The sequence below is a fragment of the Diceros bicornis genome, chromosome 28, assembly GCF_020826845.1.
Source record: "Diceros bicornis minor isolate mBicDic1 chromosome 28, mDicBic1.mat.cur, whole genome shotgun sequence".
Lineage (NCBI taxonomy): Eukaryota > Metazoa > Chordata > Mammalia > Perissodactyla > Rhinocerotidae > Diceros > Diceros bicornis.
In genome coordinates, this window is record NC_080767.1 from 5,963,981 (window position 1) to 5,985,805 (window position 21,825).

At 52.5% G+C, this 21,825-nt stretch overlaps 1 protein-coding gene across 1 annotated transcript in view; it reads left to right on the plus strand.

The window, feature by feature from the left end:
* Positions 1 to 12,344: 12,344 nt before the first annotated feature.
* SHB (SH2 domain containing adaptor protein B) overlaps positions 12,345 to 21,825 on the plus strand; it is a 129,895-nt gene continuing 120,414 nt past the window's right edge. The window contains exon 1 of the mRNA XM_058523546.1: positions 12,345 to 13,286. Within this exon, the coding sequence (XP_058379529.1) occupies positions 12,576 to 13,286 (711 nt within the window). The 5' untranslated portion in view covers positions 12,345 to 12,575. The remainder of the gene's footprint in view (positions 13,287 to 21,825) is intronic.

Sequence of the window (21,825 nt, forward strand, 5' to 3'; positions counted from 1 at the left end):
CACCTATTCATCTCTCTCAAAAATGTGTATGGAAAGAAATTATCAGCAAGAGAAAACAAATTCTTGGGCAACTTGTTGCCCTTTGTGGGATATCGATTTCTGTGGAAATGTTGACAATGGGGATGGTGTCTGGCTTGAATGTGCCACGCCTGAGAGAACTGGGAGGAGCCATCTTTACAAAAATCCCGGAGCGGGGAGATTCTGCCACCTCGGGGCCTGCCTATACTACGGGGCCAAGACATATGGTCACAATGAAGTTTCTGAGATTGATGGGTTTGGGAGGGGGCTTCCTCTTCTTGTCGATGCACTCAAAGCTTGCTCCAGCTCCCAGGCCAGAAGACACGAGATAATATGTAATAACTGAAAGAAATGACCCCTCGATCCTGTCTCAGAGGCTTCTGGCTGGACGGTCTTAATCATCAGGTGCCACAGACAGAGGACTGAGGACATACAAGCTTTTCAAGAGTCTCAAAAAATGCACGCCACAAATATTCTTATTGACTCCAAGATACAAAATGGAAATTCCAAAATCGAAATTTAGCTAAATGTCTGCAAAATACAATATTATATCAACTCTCTAAATTGTTCAATTGGTATCCGTAAAAAATTCTACTATATTTGAAAACAATTAGTGGATTCTTTCACATCAAGGAATTCCTAACTATGTATGATGATTTCTGAGAAATCATAGCCACTGAAAATTAAATTAGCAAAATAATCTTGAAAGCAAAATTTTAAAAATGCCCTCAAGACTATTTTAAAGCAAAAATAATTGCATTTACAGTGGGATGTGGGGGTATTTTGATGTGTGCTGTGACATGGGGCAACATGTCTGAAGTCACACTGCTTAGCCCCAACCCTGGTCCCACGGGTCAGAGCCCATCAAAAGTTTTAAAGAAAGCAGGTGGACACAGACAGGGATAATGAAGAAATGTCTTTGTAGCCAACTGAACTGCTTTGTTCACAAAACCCCAGAGACGATTTAAGCTAGAATGATCCCTGGCCATCATGGAGCCCTGTACAAAGATAGAGCTGGTCTCTGAGTGTCCAGACACCAATCCTCCCTGTATAGGATGAGACACCTAAAGCTCAGAGAGGGGAAAGCCATCCCCCAGGTCACACAGCAATAGCATTCTTCAGGTGCCATAGACAAAGGGTGAGAACCTACAGGCTTAGAGATGGGACTCCAGGACTCCTGCCTCCCAGAGTTTGCCCTGGCCAGTATACCATGCCTGGACGTCCTGCTTCCTTCGCCAAGGCACTGAGGCACCCCCTTGTCCTTAGCAGAATAGCTAGATCTCTTAAAGTTCACTCACAGCTTTGATTGTGGAGGGTCCAGCTCATATTCTTAGATGCCTGTTCACATCCGCCATCTACTTTTCCATCCTTTGGCTTTCCCATCCTTGGTCCAGGCACCTTCCTTTCCAGGCCTTCTGATTGGAGGCCCACCTTATCCCATGCATATCACATGGACCAAGACCTCCCTTCTAGCAGGGCTCAGCTAGCTGACTGGCTGATCCAGCCGCCATATGGACAGCTTGATACCTGGACCATGCCCTCTGCCGCCCCCTCGTGGGCACTAGGAGAGGTGCACTGCTGGGGACTCAGGGTCCACCTATGTGTGCCAAGCATATTTGAGCCAGCTTGATTACTCTTTCTGGAAAGGCTTCCTTATTCCTGGATGGCTGGTACCTGGACAGCATTCCTCTCCTCCACTCCTACTCCTCCAGGGAATTGCCCTTGGCAACTTCAGCCTCTCCATTGAGCAATTAGTCCATCAACTCCCAAGGATTAATTGAGTACCAGTCAGTGGGGATAAACCTGGCAATGGGGGGATGCAGAGAGGATATAAGATGTAGCCTATGACCTTGAGGAGTTCACAGTCAATAGGGAAGTCAAAACACCCCAAAAAATTAAAAAATAATTTGATGTTCAACTGTTCTGTGCCAAGAACTTCAAGAATTCAGAAACGGGATGAAGGAGTTAGGGAGGCCCCTGGAGAGAGCAGATTTGAACTGGTGTTGGGAAGACAGAAAGTATTTTGAAAACAAAAGTGTAAAGGAAAAACACTCCTGTGTGTCTCCTTTACTCTCACACTACTGCTGCACTACTTCTGATACCAAATGTGTGTGTTTTGCACACATCAAGCAATTCTGCCACACCAGTTCTGATACTGTACCTGGAGACAGCATCAGAGCCCACCAGACCGCCCCCACCTTCAGGTGCCAACAGCAAGTCCAAGTTACCTGGGCTTCTGACCAACCAGTTTATAACTTGGAGGTTCCCACGACCCCCTCCTCAGGGTTGATTAATTTGCAAGAGCAGCTCACAGGAAAAGCTAACTTCTTAGATTACAGGTGTATTATAAAAGGATGTAACTCAGGAACAGCCAGATGGAAGAGACGCATAGGGCAAGGTATGAGGGAAGGGCGGGGAGCTTCCATGCCTTTCCAGGCGCACCACTATCCCCACACCTTCACATGTTCACCAACGCAGAAGGTCTCTGAACCCTGTCCTTTTGGGTTTTTATGAAGGTTTCATTATTTAGGCACGTTTGATTAAATCATTAGCAACTGACGATCAGTTCAACCTCCAGCCCCTTTCCCCTTCTTGGAGGTGGGGTGGGGACTGGCTTAAAGTTTCAACTCTCTGATCACATGGTCAGTTCCTCTGGTAACCAGCTCCCATCCTTAGAGGCTTTCCAAAAGTCCCCTCATTAACATAAACTAGGTGTGGTTGAAAGGGGCCTGTTATGAATAACAAAAGACTCCCATTTCACCTTTATCCTCTTAATACTTAAGAAATTCCAAGGGTTTTAGGTGCTCTGTACAAGCACCAGGATGAAGACCAAATATATATTTCTTATTATAAATCACAATATCACAAGAAGGAAAAGAAGAAGAGTATTCTGGAAGGAAGCAAAGGCCATGAGAAGTAACAAGTAAGATAAAAATTATGGCTAAAATACCATTTCCAAGATAAAACAGAAATGAACTCCTTCCTTATTAGCTTCTCTGGGTGCTCACAGGGCGTTGCCAGTCCTCTCTGCAGAGCACACACCACACTCTGACTCTGATGTCTACACGTCTCCCTTCTGCTAGTCATTAGGACCCTTTTGGTTGCAATTAACAGAAATCCAACTTACACTAGCTTTGGCAAAAAATAAATGTCTGGATTGAAATAACTGAGAAGGATATGGATAGCAACGTTAAAAGGTGTGACTCAGGCGGACACAGTGTCACCATGCTATCGGCTCGCGCTCTCTCCTCCTCCAGCTCAGTTTTCACTGGGGTATTCCCCTTTGAGGGCCTCATTCTCTTCCACCACAGCTGGGCTTCCTCCAAAAGTCAGGGAAGATGGCCTCCAAGGTAACCGGTTCCCTGTTCTTCCAGCTGTGACCCCAGAAGCCAAAGAAAGTCTTCCCCGCTAGTTCCATCAGACGAGCCCCAGGGAAAGACTTTCATTGGTTCAGACCCCTTCTATGATCTTCCCTGTGTCGCAGGGGCTAGAAGCCTGGGAAGCATGTGTCCCAGAATCCCTGCCTACAGACCTAGAGCAGACGACATCAAGGAGAAGCAAGTGCCAAGACATGGAAGGCAGAAGAAAGGCAGAACTCCGATTTCTGCTCCTCTGGCAGCGGTGGTGTAAAATTTTAGGCTTGGGCAGACGTGACATTTTGCAGTGGCCTCTAAGTATTTTCCTGAAAATCTTGGGCCTCAGGATTGGAGGCAGCTGGGGTCATCCCCACTGGTTTCCTGAGTTCCTTCAAATTCCTGCTTTTGAAAGCTAGTGACAAAACTGGTGGCCTTCCTTGACCTTTGTTTGTCTGGACTTTCCAATGATTTTGTTGTAAGCACCTAATTCCCTTTATTAAAGTCCTTCCTACTTGAAATACCTCGAGCAGTTCCTGTTTGTCACCCTACTCTAAGTGACACACGCATACACTCCAGTGATGGAGGCGGTCGAGGGTCTGTCCCCCTAAAGAGGGAAGAAGAGCCAAATCCAGAGCGATCACACTTCCGCACGGGAAGCAGCCAGAGAACTCAGGGAGGCGGGATGAGGCGAGACTACAGACGCTGTTGCATGCGGACGCACTGAGGAAGATGCCATTAGTGTGAAGGCTGGAGCAGGGGGTCCAGCACGGTGCTCCCAGTGTTTACACTTGCTCTTCTCCCTTCCTGCTGCCTAATCTCTTCTTCTCAGAATCCGTTACACTGGACACTGAGGGAGATTTGCTCAGGATAAATCAGAACAACCATGTGCCCTGTAGAACGCACAGCTGAGGCACCCTGACGCCCTGGGGGACGCTTGCCGCAGCCTGCGCTTGCCTGAGCTGCAGGCTGGCTGAGCTGACCCTCTAAACGCCAGACCAGGGGGACAAGAGTCAGAAATGCCTCCATCCACAACCTGCTGGCTTATGCCACGGATCGGGGCTCAGAGACTAGCCAGAGCTTCTCGAAGTGGGGTCGTTCGCCCATCTGTGCAGAATCAGCTGTGGTTCATGTAAAAATGCAGATTCCTGGGGCCCCACTAGTCTCTGAGTCAGCTTCTCTGTAGTGGTGTTGGGAGTGCACATTCTAATCTGTTTTCTAGGTGATTCTGAGGCACACTCAAGTTTGAGCACCCCTGACCTACACTGTGGTGGATGTGCTACTTCATAGCAAAATTGGTCCAAGAGAGAAGTGAATTCCTGTGGTTAGAGCCTAATAATAACATAAAAAGGTTATATGCACCACAAAAATGTCCACAAATGGGAGCAAATAGAAATATGAATTGTGTTATACATAAAAGATGAAAGTGGGAGACTTAGGAAGAAAACAATGTTTCTCTCTGTGCTTCGCCAGCCCCAGACTCAAAGTACATGAATGAAATCCTGCCTCAACCTTGGGAGCGAGGGGAGCGGCAGTCTAGAGCCCCCAAATCCATCACTCTCTGCACCTTAGGACTAAAGGGATCAGGGTGGGCTCCGAGGCCCCATCAGAAGGCGCCCCTCCACTCACCGTGACTCTGAGAAGCTGCAAAAACCCGCAGTTCCCTCCAGACATGTACAATACGCCGTGATTCTACAGCGTCTCGTAAAATCCAAGAGCTCCAGAAATTCTCATGACGGAGAGGCTCACTTAGATTCTGCCCCAGATCTGCCAGGAACTCTCCAAGCCGTGCCCAGTGGCCTTGCAGGACTCTCTCCGGGGACAGCCACTCTGCTGGATGCCACCTGGGTGCAGGAAGCTGACTGTGGTCACCTCGTTTCCCTGTGGCCCTGTGAGGGCTTGTTAGTGGACGTTTGGTTTAGAAGGTGGCTGGGCTCCTTTGTCTTCAGCCCAGAAGTTCGGATCAGTCGGCCACAAAAGTTTCCCTCTGATCCTGAGAATCCTCTATTCCAAAGCAGCTCCCCGCAGGCATTTACCCTAGGGTCTGGGACATCTTGCACTCAGCCCTAGGGAGGGAGAGAGAAGGACAGACAATTGGGCAGTCTCCACCCCACCCCACCCCACCCCTAAACTGAGAGAGATGACAGCTGGCCATTTCCAACTGTAACTCTTTCCTGGCTCTGGCTAAGACCAGAGCATCCCACTTAGGAAAGCCTCAGACGGCAGCATGGTAACCATTTTAATTCAAGAAAAAAATTAAGTACAACGGGAGAAAATTATGCGTGGAAAGTGACTTTTAAAAATTGTCTTTATTACAGCCAAAGTGAGAGGATGGAAATTGCATCAGAACATTTTTTTGTGCAGTTTAATACTAAAGAAATAAATCACTTTCCCAACTGTACGGCTTAAAGTAATATTTCACCTTTTCAGGAACTCCACAGTTTATTTTGGAGATGAGAAGAGTCAGATTAAACTCCTTGGATTTATAGTTTTACACACTCGCATACAGTCATTCACATTAGAACCCACATAAGTGAAATCTGGGAGGTTCCAATACGGGCTGCCTTTACGCCTTCTTCTCCAGTTGTTCCCTCAGTGCGCAAGGCCCTTGTGGGGAGCTGGGCCTCACACAGGAGGGGTGCTCAGTGGATGGAAGGGAGAAGGGAGGCAGCAAGGAGGAGGGTCTGCGATGGTTCAAGCAGAGTGACAAGCGCCCTCTGCCTGTGGAAGGGCTGTGGTCTCCCAGTGGTGTGGCTCACTCAGGCCTGAGGTTACAACTCCTATTTAAGAGCCGTGATTGGTCAAGTCTCTATTGGATTCAATTCCACTCAGTCACTCAGGCACTGAGCGAATACCGGGGCTGGACGGAAACGAGTAACGCACAGCTCCTGCCGCCTGCCCTCCAGATGTCTCTCAAGGACAGGAGAGTCACACATCCTGGGCACCTGTCATCCCAAAAGCAACCACCTTGTGACTGTGAGACCCCCATAGAAGAAAACCTGATGGCGCTAGGGGCCTGGTATTTAAGTCCTCCTCGGCTGCAGAAAAACGCTGCTCTGTTCTTGATCACCACTTGCTTCTGAACACAAAACAAAGCAAAACGAAACAAGCACAGCCTTCCTTCTCCGCCTCTGACACCGTCTCCTCTGCCCTGCCTCAGCTCTGGCCGGCCCTGGTCCTGGCTCCTCCCAGAAGCAGTGCCTGACTCCGCTGACCAGCCCTGGAGCTGTCCCTGATCCTCATTGCCCTCAGCCTCCTGGGGACCTGGCCTGACCTACCGCATGGCCCCCTCCCCACCCCGTCTGGTTCCTTTTTGCAGCACTCCACTTCCTCCTTGCCCGAGGGCTCTGGTCCAGGGACCTCACTTTGAGAACCCCTGCTCTAGTCTAGTGGTTTTCAAACTTGGCCACACATTGGACTCACCTGGGGAGTTTATTAAAAAAATACAGATGCCTGAATTCACTCCCAGAAATTCTGATTTAATTGGTCTGGAACACAGACTGATCACTGGGCATTATATAAGCTCTGCAGCTGATTCTCATATTCAGCCAGGGTTGAGAACGCCTGATCTTGTCCATTCTATCAGCAGAGGCTGGGCTATGGATGGGGAGCCGTCTTTATCCCCTACAGGGACCCCTGAGTGAGATCACCAGGTAAAATAAAGGACATCCAGTTAAATCTGAATTTCAGATAAACAACAAATAATATTTTACTATAAGTACGTCCCAAATATTGCCTGGATATCCTTTTTTGTTACTGTTGTTCTGTTTTTTCTGAATCTGCCAACCCTACCCTTGGATACTTTCATAACACAGAATGAAAAACAATGATCTGCCAGCTACCATTTTATAAATAGCAACACTGAGGCCCCAGAGGTCATGTGGAAGTCAAAAGAGAGCCATGATACGCGGTCAGGAGTCCTGACCTCAGCTCAGAATTCTTTTCCTTCCATCACACTTAACTTTGCTAAGGACACTTGTACCCTCTTCTGGTTGGGGGGTTATTGCCAGTTGCCTGGAGATGACTTCAAAGGGGTCAGTATGATTTATGTCATCTCTGCTCCCGCCCAGTCTCACCTCCACCTCCCCTCTCCTGCCACAGGTAGCACAGCAGCTGTCCTGGGGTGTGGTCATTCTCAGGGCCCTCTCATTAATGGCCACCTCAGGGAGGAAGTGGGCTGGAAGTGGCCCCAGCCAGAGCCAGCTGTGCGAGAGAGCCCATAATTGGGTGACACAGGGACAAGTGGGATTGGCACAGGCAAACAACAGGTAAAGCATGTCGGGAAAGGCCCACTTAATTTGCAGAGACACTCGGAATTAGTTGTAAATGCTCTGGGAAGAGATCAAGGCAGCGGCATAAACAGCTCAATTAAACTGTCGGCTCAATGCTCAGTGTGCGGTAATGGTCAAAACACAGCCTTTAATCTAGATACAGAGGATTATCTTTCCACCCGTAATGAGACTCCTAAGATGAGTCGTACCTGCAGGGAAGAGCACAACAGAGCTGGCTCAGCGACACCTCGGACAGGCTTGCACGTCAGCGCGACTGGACGTGTGTGGAAGTAACTTAACCTGGATACCGCAACTTTCCTGGAGCCCCTCTGGATGCCGGGAGACAGGGATGAATCTCATTCTGCTTCCTCCACTGAAGAGACAGTCTGGGAACAGAACCCCTGAATGCACCTGCTTCGAAAGTGCAGCGAGTCTGACATGCTCCCACCTCCAGGGCAAAGCTAACAGCCACCAGCACCAGGGCTGAGGCAGATGGAGATGTCAAGCTTTAGCCCTCTGCCATTCTCCTCTCCATGATCAACCACTCATGTTCACTCATTCATTCGACAAATATTTATCGCATGCCTCCTAGGTGTCAGGCACTGTTCTGGACCCCGGAGATGTGCAGAGAACAAAGAGCAAAGACCACTTTCTCATCATGGGGCAAGATAAAGAATAAACAAGAAAAATAAGTAAAAGATGCTGTGTGTTAAATGGAGATGAGTGATATCCAGAAAAATAAAGCAGGGAAGAAGGATAAGAAGTGTTGAATGGGGACAACAATTCTAGATCTGGTGCCTGAGGAGGCCTCACTGAGCACGTGACACTTAAATAAAGACCTGAAGGGAGTGAAGGATGAGCCTTGGGGACAGCTGGGGGAGAGCATTCCAGGCACAGAGATGGAGTGCAAAGGCCCCAAGGTGAGAGTGTTCAAGGAACAGCGAAGAGGAGACTGGCTGGAGCAGGAGAGAGGACACTATAAGATAAGGTCAGGAATTTAAGGGGCCTTATGGGCCACCGTAAGGATTTTGGCATTTACTATTAGGGAAATGGGGATTTAATGGGGGATTCAAGCAGAGGAGGGACATAATCAGATTCATTTTTAATAGGATCACTGGCTGCTGTGTTAAGACAGAAGCAGGGAAATGGGCAAGAGAGCCTGAAATGATCCAGGCAAGAGAGGAAGGAGTGCCGGACCAGGGTGGAAACAGTGGAGCGGTGAGAAGTGGTAGGATGCTGCATCGTCCTTGCTGATGGCTTGGATGGAGTAGGAATGAAAGGTGTCAAGGACAACTGAGGGTTTTGCTTCAGATCTTCACTGAGCACTAATGACTCCCAAATTTTTGCTTCTAGCCCAGACCCCTGCCCTGGGGACTGGCACGCAGCAGGACTGACATTAACGTTTGATGGACTGAACTGAAAGAAGTAGATGAGTCTGTTGGGTTGGTGGCACCATTTTCCCCGGCATCCACCAACTGCATAGCCTACCTCCAGATACTGGAAGGGGGTACAGAGAAAGAGCTGCCATGTCCCCACCTTGGTCTAAGGTGAGAAGCTGAGGCACGGCGGAAACTGGAACAGGGCCATACCCAACGCTTCCAGGAAGAAAATCGGGGACATAAAAGTCAAAAATGCCAAGAATGATGGGCATGGTGTTGGGTTTGTGATGTCAAGACACTGCATGCCAATCCCAGCCGTGCATCTTGACTCAGTCTTTTCCCTTCACTGGTCCCAGTTTTCCCTCTGTGAAATGGGGTGGGTGGCTCTCTGAAACGAGTCTGCCCAGCTCTAACCCTCCGTAGTGCTCTGATCCTTTACCTACAAGTCCCAGTCTCCTCAAACCATTTGGCACACTGCTTCTCCAACATCATCCTTAGGAAACTTTTCTGTTTCTTTTCAGAATGATTATTTCTGACTCTGAGTCTTGTAAGGTGTGCCTCTACCAGTTCCCAAAAGAAAACACTCATGTGTTTTTTGCCTGCTTGAAGTAAATACCACCTTAGGCCAGTTACTCTATCTGTAAACTGGGAATCACACCAGATTGCAGGGCTGCTGAGTGGGGTTAATTATACACAGAGCGTGTAGGGGTTGAGCAAATACACAAGTGCTCTGGAAGGTCTTGGCATAATACTATAGCATTACAATAATTTTGGCTTTCAAATTATACCCCAGCAGAGGCATCACATGGAAAAGTGGGTCTAACCCCACGGCCTGCTGAAAGTGAAATGGAAAAAATAAGTTGTGAAATAGAACTTCTCCTCCCAAACCTTTGGAGAAGGCAGAGATAACTCTTCCACGTGCAACCCACACGCAGGGAACAAGTTTCCAGGTCCTGGAGAGGACTTTCTTGTCCCGGCGGCCTGGCCTTTTGCCAGGATCTGGCTGTTCCTCCTTCCTGAGCCTGAAAGCAGAGATGGGTAGGGAGGGAGCCAGAGAGGATCTGTGGCTGGTTGAAAGGCGGGGCTTACCATGAGGATGTCCTTGCCTGTCAGGTTTTCTATTTGGGCCTCCCTTACTCTGGGAATAATTAAGTGCTTATACACTTAAGAGGAGTGATTTAAAGGGTAATTTGAGATATTTAAGTCTAAAGATACCCAAAAATAAACACCTTAGCCCAGGTCAATTTCTGGGTTCTCACACCATCCCCCAGACACATCTCACACACCCATCCTAGATTATTTCCTGTGAAATGCTAAATAAGTAAATCTCACGCAATGAAGGGACTGTGTAGATGGTGATGGTGTCTGTGACTGTGTGGGTCATATAGTGGGTTTGGAAAATTTAACCGGCTCATAGAGGATGACAGTCCTGTCTGACCAAAGAGGGAAAGAGCAAAGAACTTGATCCCGAAGGGACAATTTGCAGTCAATTCCACTGCATCAGTGTGTGGCTGAGTGGACAGAGCACAGGCTTCAGAGTGAGACCCAAGTGGGCATCCTGGTTCTGACACTTCCTCACTGTGGCCTCAGGCAGAGGAAGAGACAAGAGCTCTCAGGTTCTCCCTGTCCAAGAGTCTCAGACTCAGAGTTTGACCTCCACCTCCAGCAAGGCCGGGGCGATGTCCTGGCCAAGGAGCCTCCAGCCTTGCTGTTTGCTCTAACCGGTCCCACTTTTCCTACAGGATACAGGAAAAAACAGAGTCCCCCAAAGCCCATCTACAATACACAAGTAGCAAGTGGAGATTATTAATGATTTGGGCTATCGGCCTAGTGAGTTAGCATTCTTAGAGAATTCCTCAATCTCAGGTCTCAGTTCTCACACCTTAGGGTAAGTCATATTCTGAGGCCTGTCCAGCCAAATTCAAAGGAGCAGCGGCTCCGGTGGCAGTCACCTCATTTCCAGGTGATTTCTAAGTACTATCCCAACGAGCAGCACGCCGCCTCCCAGGAAAAGCTTCACCCAGCAAGCTGTGCCCCTCCCTCAGCCTCAGTTTCCTCATTTTTGGTTAATAATCGAAGGACGATCTTAAGTTGAAAACCAGAGACTAGTGGAAATAACATCATTTTGTAGCCACCAGACCAGGGACCCGGCATCCAGGCCCACGTGGGCGACATTCCTCCGGGTCTCAGTTTCTCCATCTGTAAAATGAGGGCCTGGATTAAATGGCGCCTTGCCAGCTCCTACAACTTTAGGCATTGAACGGACGTTCCCACAGCTCGCTCCGCCCGCTTGTCAGCGAACACGGTTAACGCTACTTCCTCAGAGGTGAAAAGGTAAGCAAACAGTGCGACCTCCCAGGAGCCCGGCTCTCGGATTGGTGCCGGGCGGGCCCTGCCGCCTATCCCGGCCGCATCCGTCATCGGGATTGCTAATACCGCACTTATTAGCATAAAGATTCCTCCGAAGATCTGGCACACGGGGGCTGAATCCGAGTCTCCGTCCCTTTAAGAAGGGATTGGCACTCTGTCCCTAAAGGGTCTCGGCCCTGCATTTTCTCCGCTCGGGTCGCGCTGTAAACTAGAAGGGTCGCGTGTTAATCCACCCCCGCCCCCGGCTACCAACAGTGGGCATCCCTGGGCTGCACCGCGCGCGAGTCCCAGGGGCTGCGGCCTCTGCGCGCTGCAGGCTCAGGCTAGCAACCTCCGGCCCAGGCAGCGGCGGGCTGGAGCGAGGCGGGGCCGGCAGCGCCGCGGGACCCCGGCGCCCTCAGGCACGACCCGGGGGCCGGCGCCGAGGCGGCCGCGGGGGGCGGCGCGTGCTGCAGGGGAGGAGGGCACCTTGCGAGGACCCGGGCGCCGCAGGGCGGAGCCGGGGCCGAGGTCCGGGGCCGGGCTCCGGGGGCGGGGCCTGCGGGGGGCGGGGCGCGGCGCGGGGGCGGGGCGCGGCGCGGGGCGGGCTCTGGCGGCCCGAGTGGCACACACGCGGCGGTTCGGGAGGCGGCGGCAGCGGCGGCGGCAGCGGCAGGCGCCGCCGGAACGGGCACAGGCGGGCGCCGGCTGCCTCCCTCCGTTAGCTCGCTCGCTCGCTCTCCCGCCCGCTTGCTCGCCGGCTGTGCAGCCGGGCTCGCCCCAGGCTCTCGGGAAGGAGAAAGGGGGCCTGAGGACGCCGGCAAGTTCCCGCAGCGGCCGCGGATCCAGACCAAGGCGGAGGCTGCGGCTCCGACGGGGCAGGAGCGCGCTCCGCGGGGGCGCCGGGCTTGTCGCTCTCCGCGGGGCCGCGGGCCGGGATCCCATGAGACGCGCCCGTGAGGGGCGCGAGATCCGAAGCCCGAGCGGCGCGCGACGGAGGCGGAGGGCGGTGCTGCAGCTGCCCGAGCCCGGGAGCGGCCGGCAGGAGGCGGCGGAGAGAACTTGAACTTGGCGTCCGGAGCGGGCGCCCCGTACGCCCCCCGCCGGGGCCGGGGCGCCGACGGACCTGGGCGGCAGCGCTGCCCCCCGAATGGCCGCGGCGGCGGACCGGGCTCCCGCGCCGCGGCCCTAGGCGGCCTCTCGCCATGGCCAAGTGGCTGAACAAGTACTTCAGCTTGGGCAACAGCAAGACCAAGAACCCCCCGCAGCCACCGCGGCCCGACTACCGCGAGCAGCGGCGCCGGGGCGAGCGGCCCCCGCAGCCCCCCCAGGCCGTGCCGCAGGCGCCCGCCGCCGCCTCGGCGTCCTGCGGTCCGGCCGCCGCCTCCTGCTTCTCGGCCTCGTCGGGCTCGTTGCCCGACGACAGCGGCAGCACGAGCGACCTCATCCGCGCCTACCGCGCGCAGAAGGAGCGCGACTTCGAGGACCCCTACAACGGGCCCGGCTCGTCGCTGCGCAAACTGCGCGCCATGTGCCGCCTGGACTACTGCGGCGGCGGGGAGCCGGGCGGGGGGCAGCGCGCCTTCTCCGCCTCGTCCGCGTCGGGCGCCGCGGGCTGCTGCTGCGCCTCCTCCGGCGCGGGCGCCGCCGCGTCCTCGTCCTCGTCCTCGGGCTCCCCGCACCTCTACCGCAGCAGCAGCGAGCGGCGGCCCGCCACGCCGGCCGAGGTGCGCTACATCTCCCCCAAGCACCGCCTCATCAAGGTGGAGAGCGCCGCGGGAGGGGCCGGAGACCCCCCAGGGGGTGCCTGCTCGGGCGGCCGCACCTGGAGCCCGACGGCCTGCGGAGGCAAGAAAATGTTCAACAAGTGTGCCGCCTCGGCCGCGGAGGAGAGCGGGGCCGGCAAGAAGGACAAGGTAAGGCGCCTCTTGGTCTCACGCGAGGTTCCCGAGCCACTGTGCGCGCGAGGAAACCGAGGCTCCGCGTCAACTGCGGGCTAAGACCCTGGGGTCAGGGCTCCCACGCTGCTTCCCTCGCACGCGCTTTCCCCCAGATCGTCGGCCTCCTGACACAGCCTCTTTGCCTGCTGCTTCCAGAGGTCCCCTCCCTGAGCCCACAGCGAGGTGCCCGTTTCGGAAGTAGCCTGACGGGAGCGCCCCACCCAGCCTTGCCCGAGAAAGAGACACCTAGCCAGCCCTTGCGGCCCCGGGGGGTAGAGTCAGAGAGTCAGAGCTGTCGCAGACTTAGAACAGCGTTGACTTTTGTCTACTCCTCTCCCCACTGTAGATGAGAAACTGAGGTCCAGAGCTGGGAAGGGACTCGCCCGATATTGCTTAGCACTCTTGGTGGCAGATCCGGACCGGCTGTCTCTAAATGTGCATATGTAAATCCCTCTGAACGCCCTGCCCTGCCCCATCCCCCGCGCCAGGTTTCCAAATCAGGGCGGCCTTTTGTACTGGAGCTGCCCCGGGAACCCCCACGCTTGCTTTTCCGGTTGGAATGCGCTGTCTCCAAGAGCACTCCACTTCCACCGGGCAGTTCCTCCCGCTGCGCGCGGGAGGGGGTCGGTCAATCGCCCGGCTGGACGAAGACCCACCCAGTGCAATCCTCACCTTCTTCCTTACTGACCGCCTCTCCCATACTGCCCCAGGGATGAGGGGGACGACTTTGTGACCACCGCCCTCCCTGACGGATCGGGTCGTCTTGATTCCCTCACTTTGAAGCAGGCCAGTTAATTACAGCCAGACCTGGCCCTCTCCTCCCCTCACACTCCTGTGGCGCACTCCTTCCCCCATAAAATAATACTTGTTTTGTCCACGTCTAGTGGAAGGCAGTGTTGTGATTACATCTGAGGCCCAGTACCCTGCCAGGGTTGTCAGGCCGCTGTCCCTCTTGTTCTCTCCCCCCACCCCCCAAGGTAAACTTTTGCCCAGGCGTGGGCTGTGGGAGACTGATAAAGCGTCTGAGTTCCTTTCAGGACTGGATGTCCAGGCAGGAGGGAGACAGGCTCCTACCTGCCAGCTGGTGCCTGGAAAGGGATCTTTTTTGTTTTCCAGGCGGGACGAGTAAGGGGATGCCCCTCCTTTAATTTTTCTGCCTGCCTTCCTCTCCCAGAGTCCCAGGTCCCTCAAGTATCCCCTCCCCGCTAGGTCTGCTGCAGGCGGCGTGGGCAGGCTGTGCAGGATCCCACCTTCCCCTGGGGCCAGTTTGGGGACACACCTCGGAAGTGTGGAGTCTGGGCTGCCTAAGCACCCAGGATGCCACACCCAGATGACAAGGACCTGGGAGCCAGGTGGCCACCCACCTGGGGCGAGATGCCTTGGGGGAGGAGGAGATTTCTCTGTGAGCCCCTGGGATCATGGGCTGTGGTTGATCCATGAGGATAACACCAAAAAGGCTCCCTGCTGACTTATGTGTGGCCCAGGCTTGGCTAGGTGCTGGCCCGGGAGAACCTGAAGTTCCTGGGCATGGAAGATGTGAGGACGGCCCGGCCTAGCTCCCCAGGGAGAGTCACAGCCCGGGTGCTGGACTTCGTGTGTCCACCTGGTTACTCCATGACCACCTCCCAGGGGGCAAATCGCCTTTCTCTCCCACTGCTTGTGGTTCTGCCTGCTCACTGAAGTCTTCTTTTATGGCTTTCAAAACTTTAGTAAACATTTTTTCCTAATTACAATTAAGACCCTTTCAAATAGTGAAGAATAATATGTTTTATAGCTGGAATGTCAAGTTTATTTAAGACTTGGCTTCCTTCCACCATCAGTATTTCTTATAGGCCTTCTCTGTGCCCTCTGGGTGAGTGCTGTGATGGGGCCTGTGTTACAGGGGGGCTGAAGGGGTGTGGTCAGGGAGGGCCGTTTTCAAGGGAAGGGGGTCATGGTTGGCTGCAGAGGAGGCTGGTGCTCTAGGGCTTGAAGTCGTCGCTGTGGCTGGACTTGAGAGGTTAGACCCAGGACCCCAGAGGGGCAGCAGGGCCCGGGTCAGGGGTGACCTTGTAGGCAAAGCATGGTGAGGGTCGGGGAAGGGATTTAGCTGCTAAGTGATGTGAGCTGATATCGTTTTTTTGAAAAGATCTCTGGGCTGCATGTCACCTACTAGGTTGTGACTTTGAGCCCTTTGATCCTTTGAGAAGTCGTTGCGGCTACCAGATGTTCTTTCTAATCGGGAGGAGGGGAGGCAGCCAGACAGGGTCACCTGCACAGTACAGGTTAGAACACAGATTGCCGAGACCCGTCCCCCTCAGGGCCTGATCCACCAAGCCTGGTATGGAGCCTGAGAACGTGCATTTCTTTCTTTTTTTTTTGTGAGGAAGATCAGCCCTGAGCTAATATCCATGCTAATCCTGCTCTTTTTGCTGAGGAAGACCGGCTCTGAGCCAACATCTATTGCCAATCCTCCTCCTTTTTTTCCCCCAAAGCCCCAGTAGATAGTTGTATGTCATAGTTGCACATCCTTCTAGTTGCTGTATGTGGGACGCGGCCTCAGCATGGCCGGAGAAGCGGTGCGTCGGTGTGCACATGGGATCCCAACCTGGGCTGCCAGTAGCCGAGCACGCGCACTTAACCGCTAAGCCCCGGGGCCAGCCCGAGAACGTGCATTTCTAACAGTTTCCCAGGGGTTGTTTGCTGCTGATCCTGGGACCACACTCTGAGAACTACTAATGCCCCAGTGGCTTCTCCTTCACCCTCCCTCTGGGTCTGCTGGTCGGAGCTGCTTTGGGATACAGAGACTCTGACGCCCTCATCGCTGCCCTCTGTGTGGGGCTGCCTCCTAATCCTCGGCCAACAGCCACCGCATTCCTGGTCAGGCAGCCAGGAGGCAGCCTGGTTTTCACATCAGTTACGGCCAGACAGCTTTTGGAAGGCCAGGCAGACTGTAGATTTAGCCCGAACACCCCAGAGCCTTCCATCTGCCCCTCGCCCGTGGATCCAGGAAAACCCGCTCCTAGCATCCCACTTCATCTGAGGCCCGGCTTCCTTTTGTCCGTTGTTAGGGGATGGGGCAGGAGCCGTGGGGCTGTTGAATGCCCCTGTGTGCGGCGCCCTGTGCTCGTTGTTGACATCAGGCCTGAGGTGGGAGTGACTGTGGCCTGGAGTATAAGCCGTTGGTCCACAGATCCTTCTTTTAGTGCCTCCAGTGCCCTCCCACAGTGGTTTATCTTTGGGGGCCCTTCTCCTGCCTCCTTCAGTCGCTCTGCCTCCCTCTGTCACACACTTAGGCATCCTCCTATTCTCCAGGTGAGTCCTGGGGCACACACACCTGGTCGTGTTCCCCACCCACCACCAGCATTTAGTCTTGGGCATTTTCCCTTTTAGAATTATGTGGAAGAGGGACCATGTTTCAATTTAGACGACTCTTACCCAGCACTTACTTTGTGCTCAGTGATCTCTCCCTCCTACGGGGGTAGGCTAGGAGAGGAGGAAATAAAGGCTGCAGAAGACTTGTCAGTCATCTGTGGCCTAAGCCTCTGGAGGAGATCGACACATTGTCTTTTCATTCTGTGTTTCCCAGCGTTTTTGTCTTGGGGAATTGAGTGAGGTTTTCACTTGGGAGGCGGCATTGAGCTGGATGTAGAGACTGAAGTGGAATTTCAGTGCAGAGGAGGGGTGACTGCAGCCTGCGGGAGCACTTATGTGTCGGTGCTGTGTGTGTGCACGTGTGTGTGTAACTATCTGCGTGCATGTGTGAGTAGGTATCTGCGTGCATGTGTGTGTATATAAAACCTCAATGTGGAGTGTGTTCTTGGAAACCAGAGCTTGCTTTCTTGCGGGAGTCCTCACTTGGGGCATGAGAGATGGCACTATGAGATAGGTGGGGGCCTGGTTTGAACCCCACAGGGGAGTCCTTGAAGACTGTTGAGCCAGGGAGGGGGTGGACTCAGAGCCATCGTTGAGCTTTCTAGGCTATAAACAGCTGCCGTATCTGGGGGCGATGGTGCCAGAGTTAGGGGACAATTGCAGTCCAGTCCAGGTGAGAGACAGTGTGGGCCTGAGCTCCCGGGAAGAAAAAACTTTAGTAAGTAGAAATATTATTCCTTCAGGTTGTTTTTATAAAAGAATAATGATGCCAAAAGAGGCCAGTTACTTGGTAGGTCTCCTTTTGTGTAGCAAACAGGTCTCGTCCAGTTATGTCTTCTGCTGACGTCTGTTTCTGTTATCATAATTAAGCAAGTGGTGTTTCCACCACAACTCAGAAAGTCAGGATGCATCATGACATCAGTTTCCCGAGTTTTAAATACTTGCTAATGTGAACCAACACTTTATATTTTGTCAGCATCCACAGAGTTGAGTTAAATAACATGTTTCCTAAGGAATAAATAATATCATGTCTAACCTTTTTTTTTGAGTGTCCTGCTAGGCACGGGGAATTCAGAGAGAATAAGTGGTGGCCAACTTTCCAAGAAGGGAGCTTCTCAGTTGCAGTTGAATACCAGCTTCTCAGGGTCTGGTTGAGGGGACAGATATAGCTAAAGAGACCATTTTGCAACCTGAGGAATGCCAGAAGTGTATGCAAAGGGCTGGCACAGCTTCAGCTTTGTTGGGGAAGTCCAAGAGGGCTCTCAGGAGGAGGCAACATTTGAGCACACTCTGGAAGGATGAGTGGGAATTCCCCAGGCAGGGCAGTGAGGAGGATGGCTCTCCATGCAGAAGGGGTAGAACAGCTGTGCCAAGGCCTGGAGGCATGGGAGAGGGTGGTGGGAGGCCGGAGCCACAAAGGGAAGGGAGTGTCTCGTGTGCCTTGCTGGGGGGTTATGACTTGTCTTTTGGTCCTTTTCACGTGGAATCCTTGATGTGTGGCTTGATTGAAGCCACGGTCACACATGAGTTCTCAACAGCCACATTCTCCAGTTCTTGGAAAGTAATTGATTGAAAAGGTAAGAGCCAAACTGTGGTTTGGCTTGGGACACTTTCTCCTTTGAAGTCCCAGCCCTTGAAAGTGATGTGAGAGAAATGCCGCATAGCAAATCCAGTGTTCCCATTGATTCCCCAGAAGAGAAATATGTTCTCCAGGCTTCATGCTAATCCCTTAATGCGTCGTTTAGTCCTCACAGTCACCTTAGAAGAGGTTTTGGTATGGTGTCAGTTAGCTATTGCTAACTGATAACAAATCACCCAAACTCAGTGGTTTTAAACCAGGGAGTTAGCAAACTTTTCTTAAAGAGCCAGACAGTAGCTATTTTCAGGCTTGCAGGCTAGACGGTCTCCATCACAACTATTCAACTCTGCCGTTGTAGCTCGAAAGCAGCTATAGACAATATATAAATTAAGGGCGTAGCAGTGTTCCAATAAAACTTTATTTATAAAGGCCGCCAGCCTGTGGGTTGTAGTTTCCAACCCCTGATTTAAAAGATCAGCCTTTATTATTGTTCATGAGTCCAAATGTCAACTGAGTGGTTTTTCTGGTCTCAGCTGGGCCCATTCAAGCCTCTGCGGTCAGTGTGGGGTGGGTTTGCAGCCCTGCTGATCCTCGCTGGGCTCTCTCACATGTTTGGGGGTCGGCTGGTTTAGGATCGCCTTGGCTGCGACGAGTTGACTCTGTTCCATGTGGTCTCTCATCCTCCAGCAGGCCAGCCTTGTTCCTGTGGTGGTGGCAGGGTTCCGAGAAAGAACAGAAGCCCGTAAGGTTTCTTGAGGTTGGAAACTGGCACACTGTCCCTTCTCACTGCATTCTGTTCACCAAAGCAAGTCATAAGGCCAACCCAGATTTGAGGAGAGAAGAGGAGCTGCAGAGTCCCCTGGCAGAGGGCAGGGTAAGGCAGGCCATTAATCAGGGCCTTCAGTCATATCCCTCTGCCACAGGTAGGATTATCCCCGTTTTACGGATAAAGAAACTGAGGCTTAGAGGTTAATGACCTGCCCAGTGTCACACACAGCTACCAAGTGACAGAACCAGGATCATACCCATGCAGTCTGAGGTCGGAGTCTACATGCTTTTTATCAATTTGTCCCACTGTTTTCCGTGATTTAAATGGAGATAGTAAGGCTCTGATATTTACTGAAATGTGCATTATGTGTCTCCTCCTCCCTTCACTTAATGTTTCTCTTACACCCCTCTGCCCTAATTCCCATCCCTTTCTGTCTGGGCTTGGGGGTCCCCAGGAGAGGCCCCAGAGCTGGCCTTTCTCTCTCCTCCCCCATCTGCCTCTGAGTTCCGTAAATGAGATGTTAATGCAGCACTTGAGTTATTTTATAGAGAAATTCTTTGCACAGAGTTGGCGCTTCCCAAGGGACAGCTGCACAGAACGTGTGTCTTGTAACTGTCATGTCTTCTCATTCTCACACCAGGCGTTCCCTCCCTCCAAGGGTTGTTGAGGCTGTGTGTGCTCCAAGAGAAGAAAAACTAGTGGCACCTTGGCCCTTATCAGCAAGGAACCTAGGTTTCCTTAAAGGAGATCAGGTGACCACCCTCTCATCTGACAATCTCAGAACGTGACTAATTTCCTCGGACTTGACCCCATCCTCTCCCCACCCCCAAGCGTTTCTGACGCATAAAATAGGTGTTAAAAGGCAAATGTGAAGCAGGCGTGGCTTCCTCTGGTCGTGTAGCAAAGCTGAACTTGCCCTGGTCAAGTGCTCGGCTGGGCAGTTGAGCTTGGAGCTGACTGTCACATCTTGTGCTGGGAGAGCCAAGGGGTAGTAGCTTGTGGGCAAGGAGTAGTCAGGCTTGGTCCTAGAAAATGCATGGGAATTTGTGGCTTTGAAGCAGAGAGCTGGGCTGCTGGCTGGCTGGTGGCAGCACCCCTGCCAGCTCTCTGAGGTCAGGTGGTAGTAAGGGTGAGTTTCCTGCAGGGTGGAGACAGAGGCTGCAGTGGTCTCTGCCACCCTCACTTTGTAACTTCTGTGTGGCCTCTGTTGGCTGGGGAATTGCCGTATGCAGACCACTGTCAGGAACCGTGTGGATACGGGGATGAGCCAGGGGGTGACTAGTGCCTGCCCGTGAAGGGCTTATCTTCTGGTGAGGACACAGGAACCAAGATTGGAACACAGATCTGCATGGTAGAATTTATCTATAAACAAAGTGGTGTGGGAGAGCTGAGAGCCGTCCTGGCACAGAGACTGTTCTGGACGGAGCCTTGATTCCATGGAGCCAAAGGAGAAGCAGGGTGAGGAGGACGTTCATTTCAATTGAGGGAAGCAGGGAAGGCTTCTTGGAGGAGGAGGCATTTGCGTAAAGAAAGAGCAGTCACTTGAATTGAGGGAGCTTTCCGCAATAGTAATATTAGCCAGTACATCCATTGCACATACTCGAGCCAGGCAGTGTTCTCTGTGCTTTATATGTGTTAATTCTTTTTACCCCTAACTCAAGTCCTTTAAGATAGGTGCTACTGTCATTCCCATTTTACATATGAGAAAACTAAAGGCATGGGGAAGTTAAGTAACTTGTCTAAGGTCACACTGCCAGTAAGTGGCAGAGATGAGATTTGAAGCCAGATCCAGAGTCTTTATTTTATTTATTTATTTATCTATCTATTTATTTATTTATCTATTTATTTATTTATTTTTGGTGAGGAAGATTGTCCCTGAGCTAACATCTGTTGCCAATCCTCCTCTTTTTGCTGAGGAAAATTGGCCCTGGACTAACATCTGTTGCCAATCCTCCTCTTTTTGCTGAGGAAAATTGGCCCTGGGCTAACATCCGTGCCCATCTTCCTCTACTTTATATGTGGGACACCGCCACAGCATGGCCTGACAAGCAGTGCCTGTGTCCATGCCCGGGATCTGAACCTGCGAACCCCGGGCCACTGAAGCAGAGTGAGCACTCCAGCAGGTACTGGCCAACCCAGTGGCCAGGCTGTTGACCTTGTGTTCTGAGCCCAGTGCCCTTTGGGCCGGGGTGGTGTGGAGGTGGCTTGGCCAAACCTCTGGTCCACAGGAAGGGTGACAGCCTGATTGATTTCCGGTTCTTTCCATGTTTTGATTCTGAAACACTTTACTGAGACCATTAAGGAGCAATGGCAGAGGACTTTGCTTCCACAATGGAATTTTCCTTCTCTTCCTGTTTGGTATTTTCCAGTAATATTTCTATTAATGTTTCACTTTCAGAGGCACTAGCTTCCTGAGGGTTTGCGCTTTCTCAACTGCTGAGCCAGGAAGAATTGAATTTTCCTCTAAATCATTCAGGTCCTTTCCATTTTCTCCAAGGGGAGGCTCTGGATTTCCCATTATGCTGTAGAGGAAGGATCTTGGAGGTGGGTCCAGGGGATGGAGACAGAATTAGTCAGGGCCTTGGGGAATGACTCAGGCCCTGGGTTTTCCAAGCAGCACTTAAGAGTAATGGTCAGAAAGGGGCTTCCCAGGCCTAAGGAGGGGAAGTGACTTGATGGGGGGTGGGGTCTGGGGAGGTGGACACCGCTGGCCCACTGCCGGGCCTTCCCTTCCAGCCTTGGCCCCGCATCCGTGCTGGGCCGTGACAGCTCGTTCCAAGTCTTTTCTCCCCATTCATCCGTCGCACAGACGT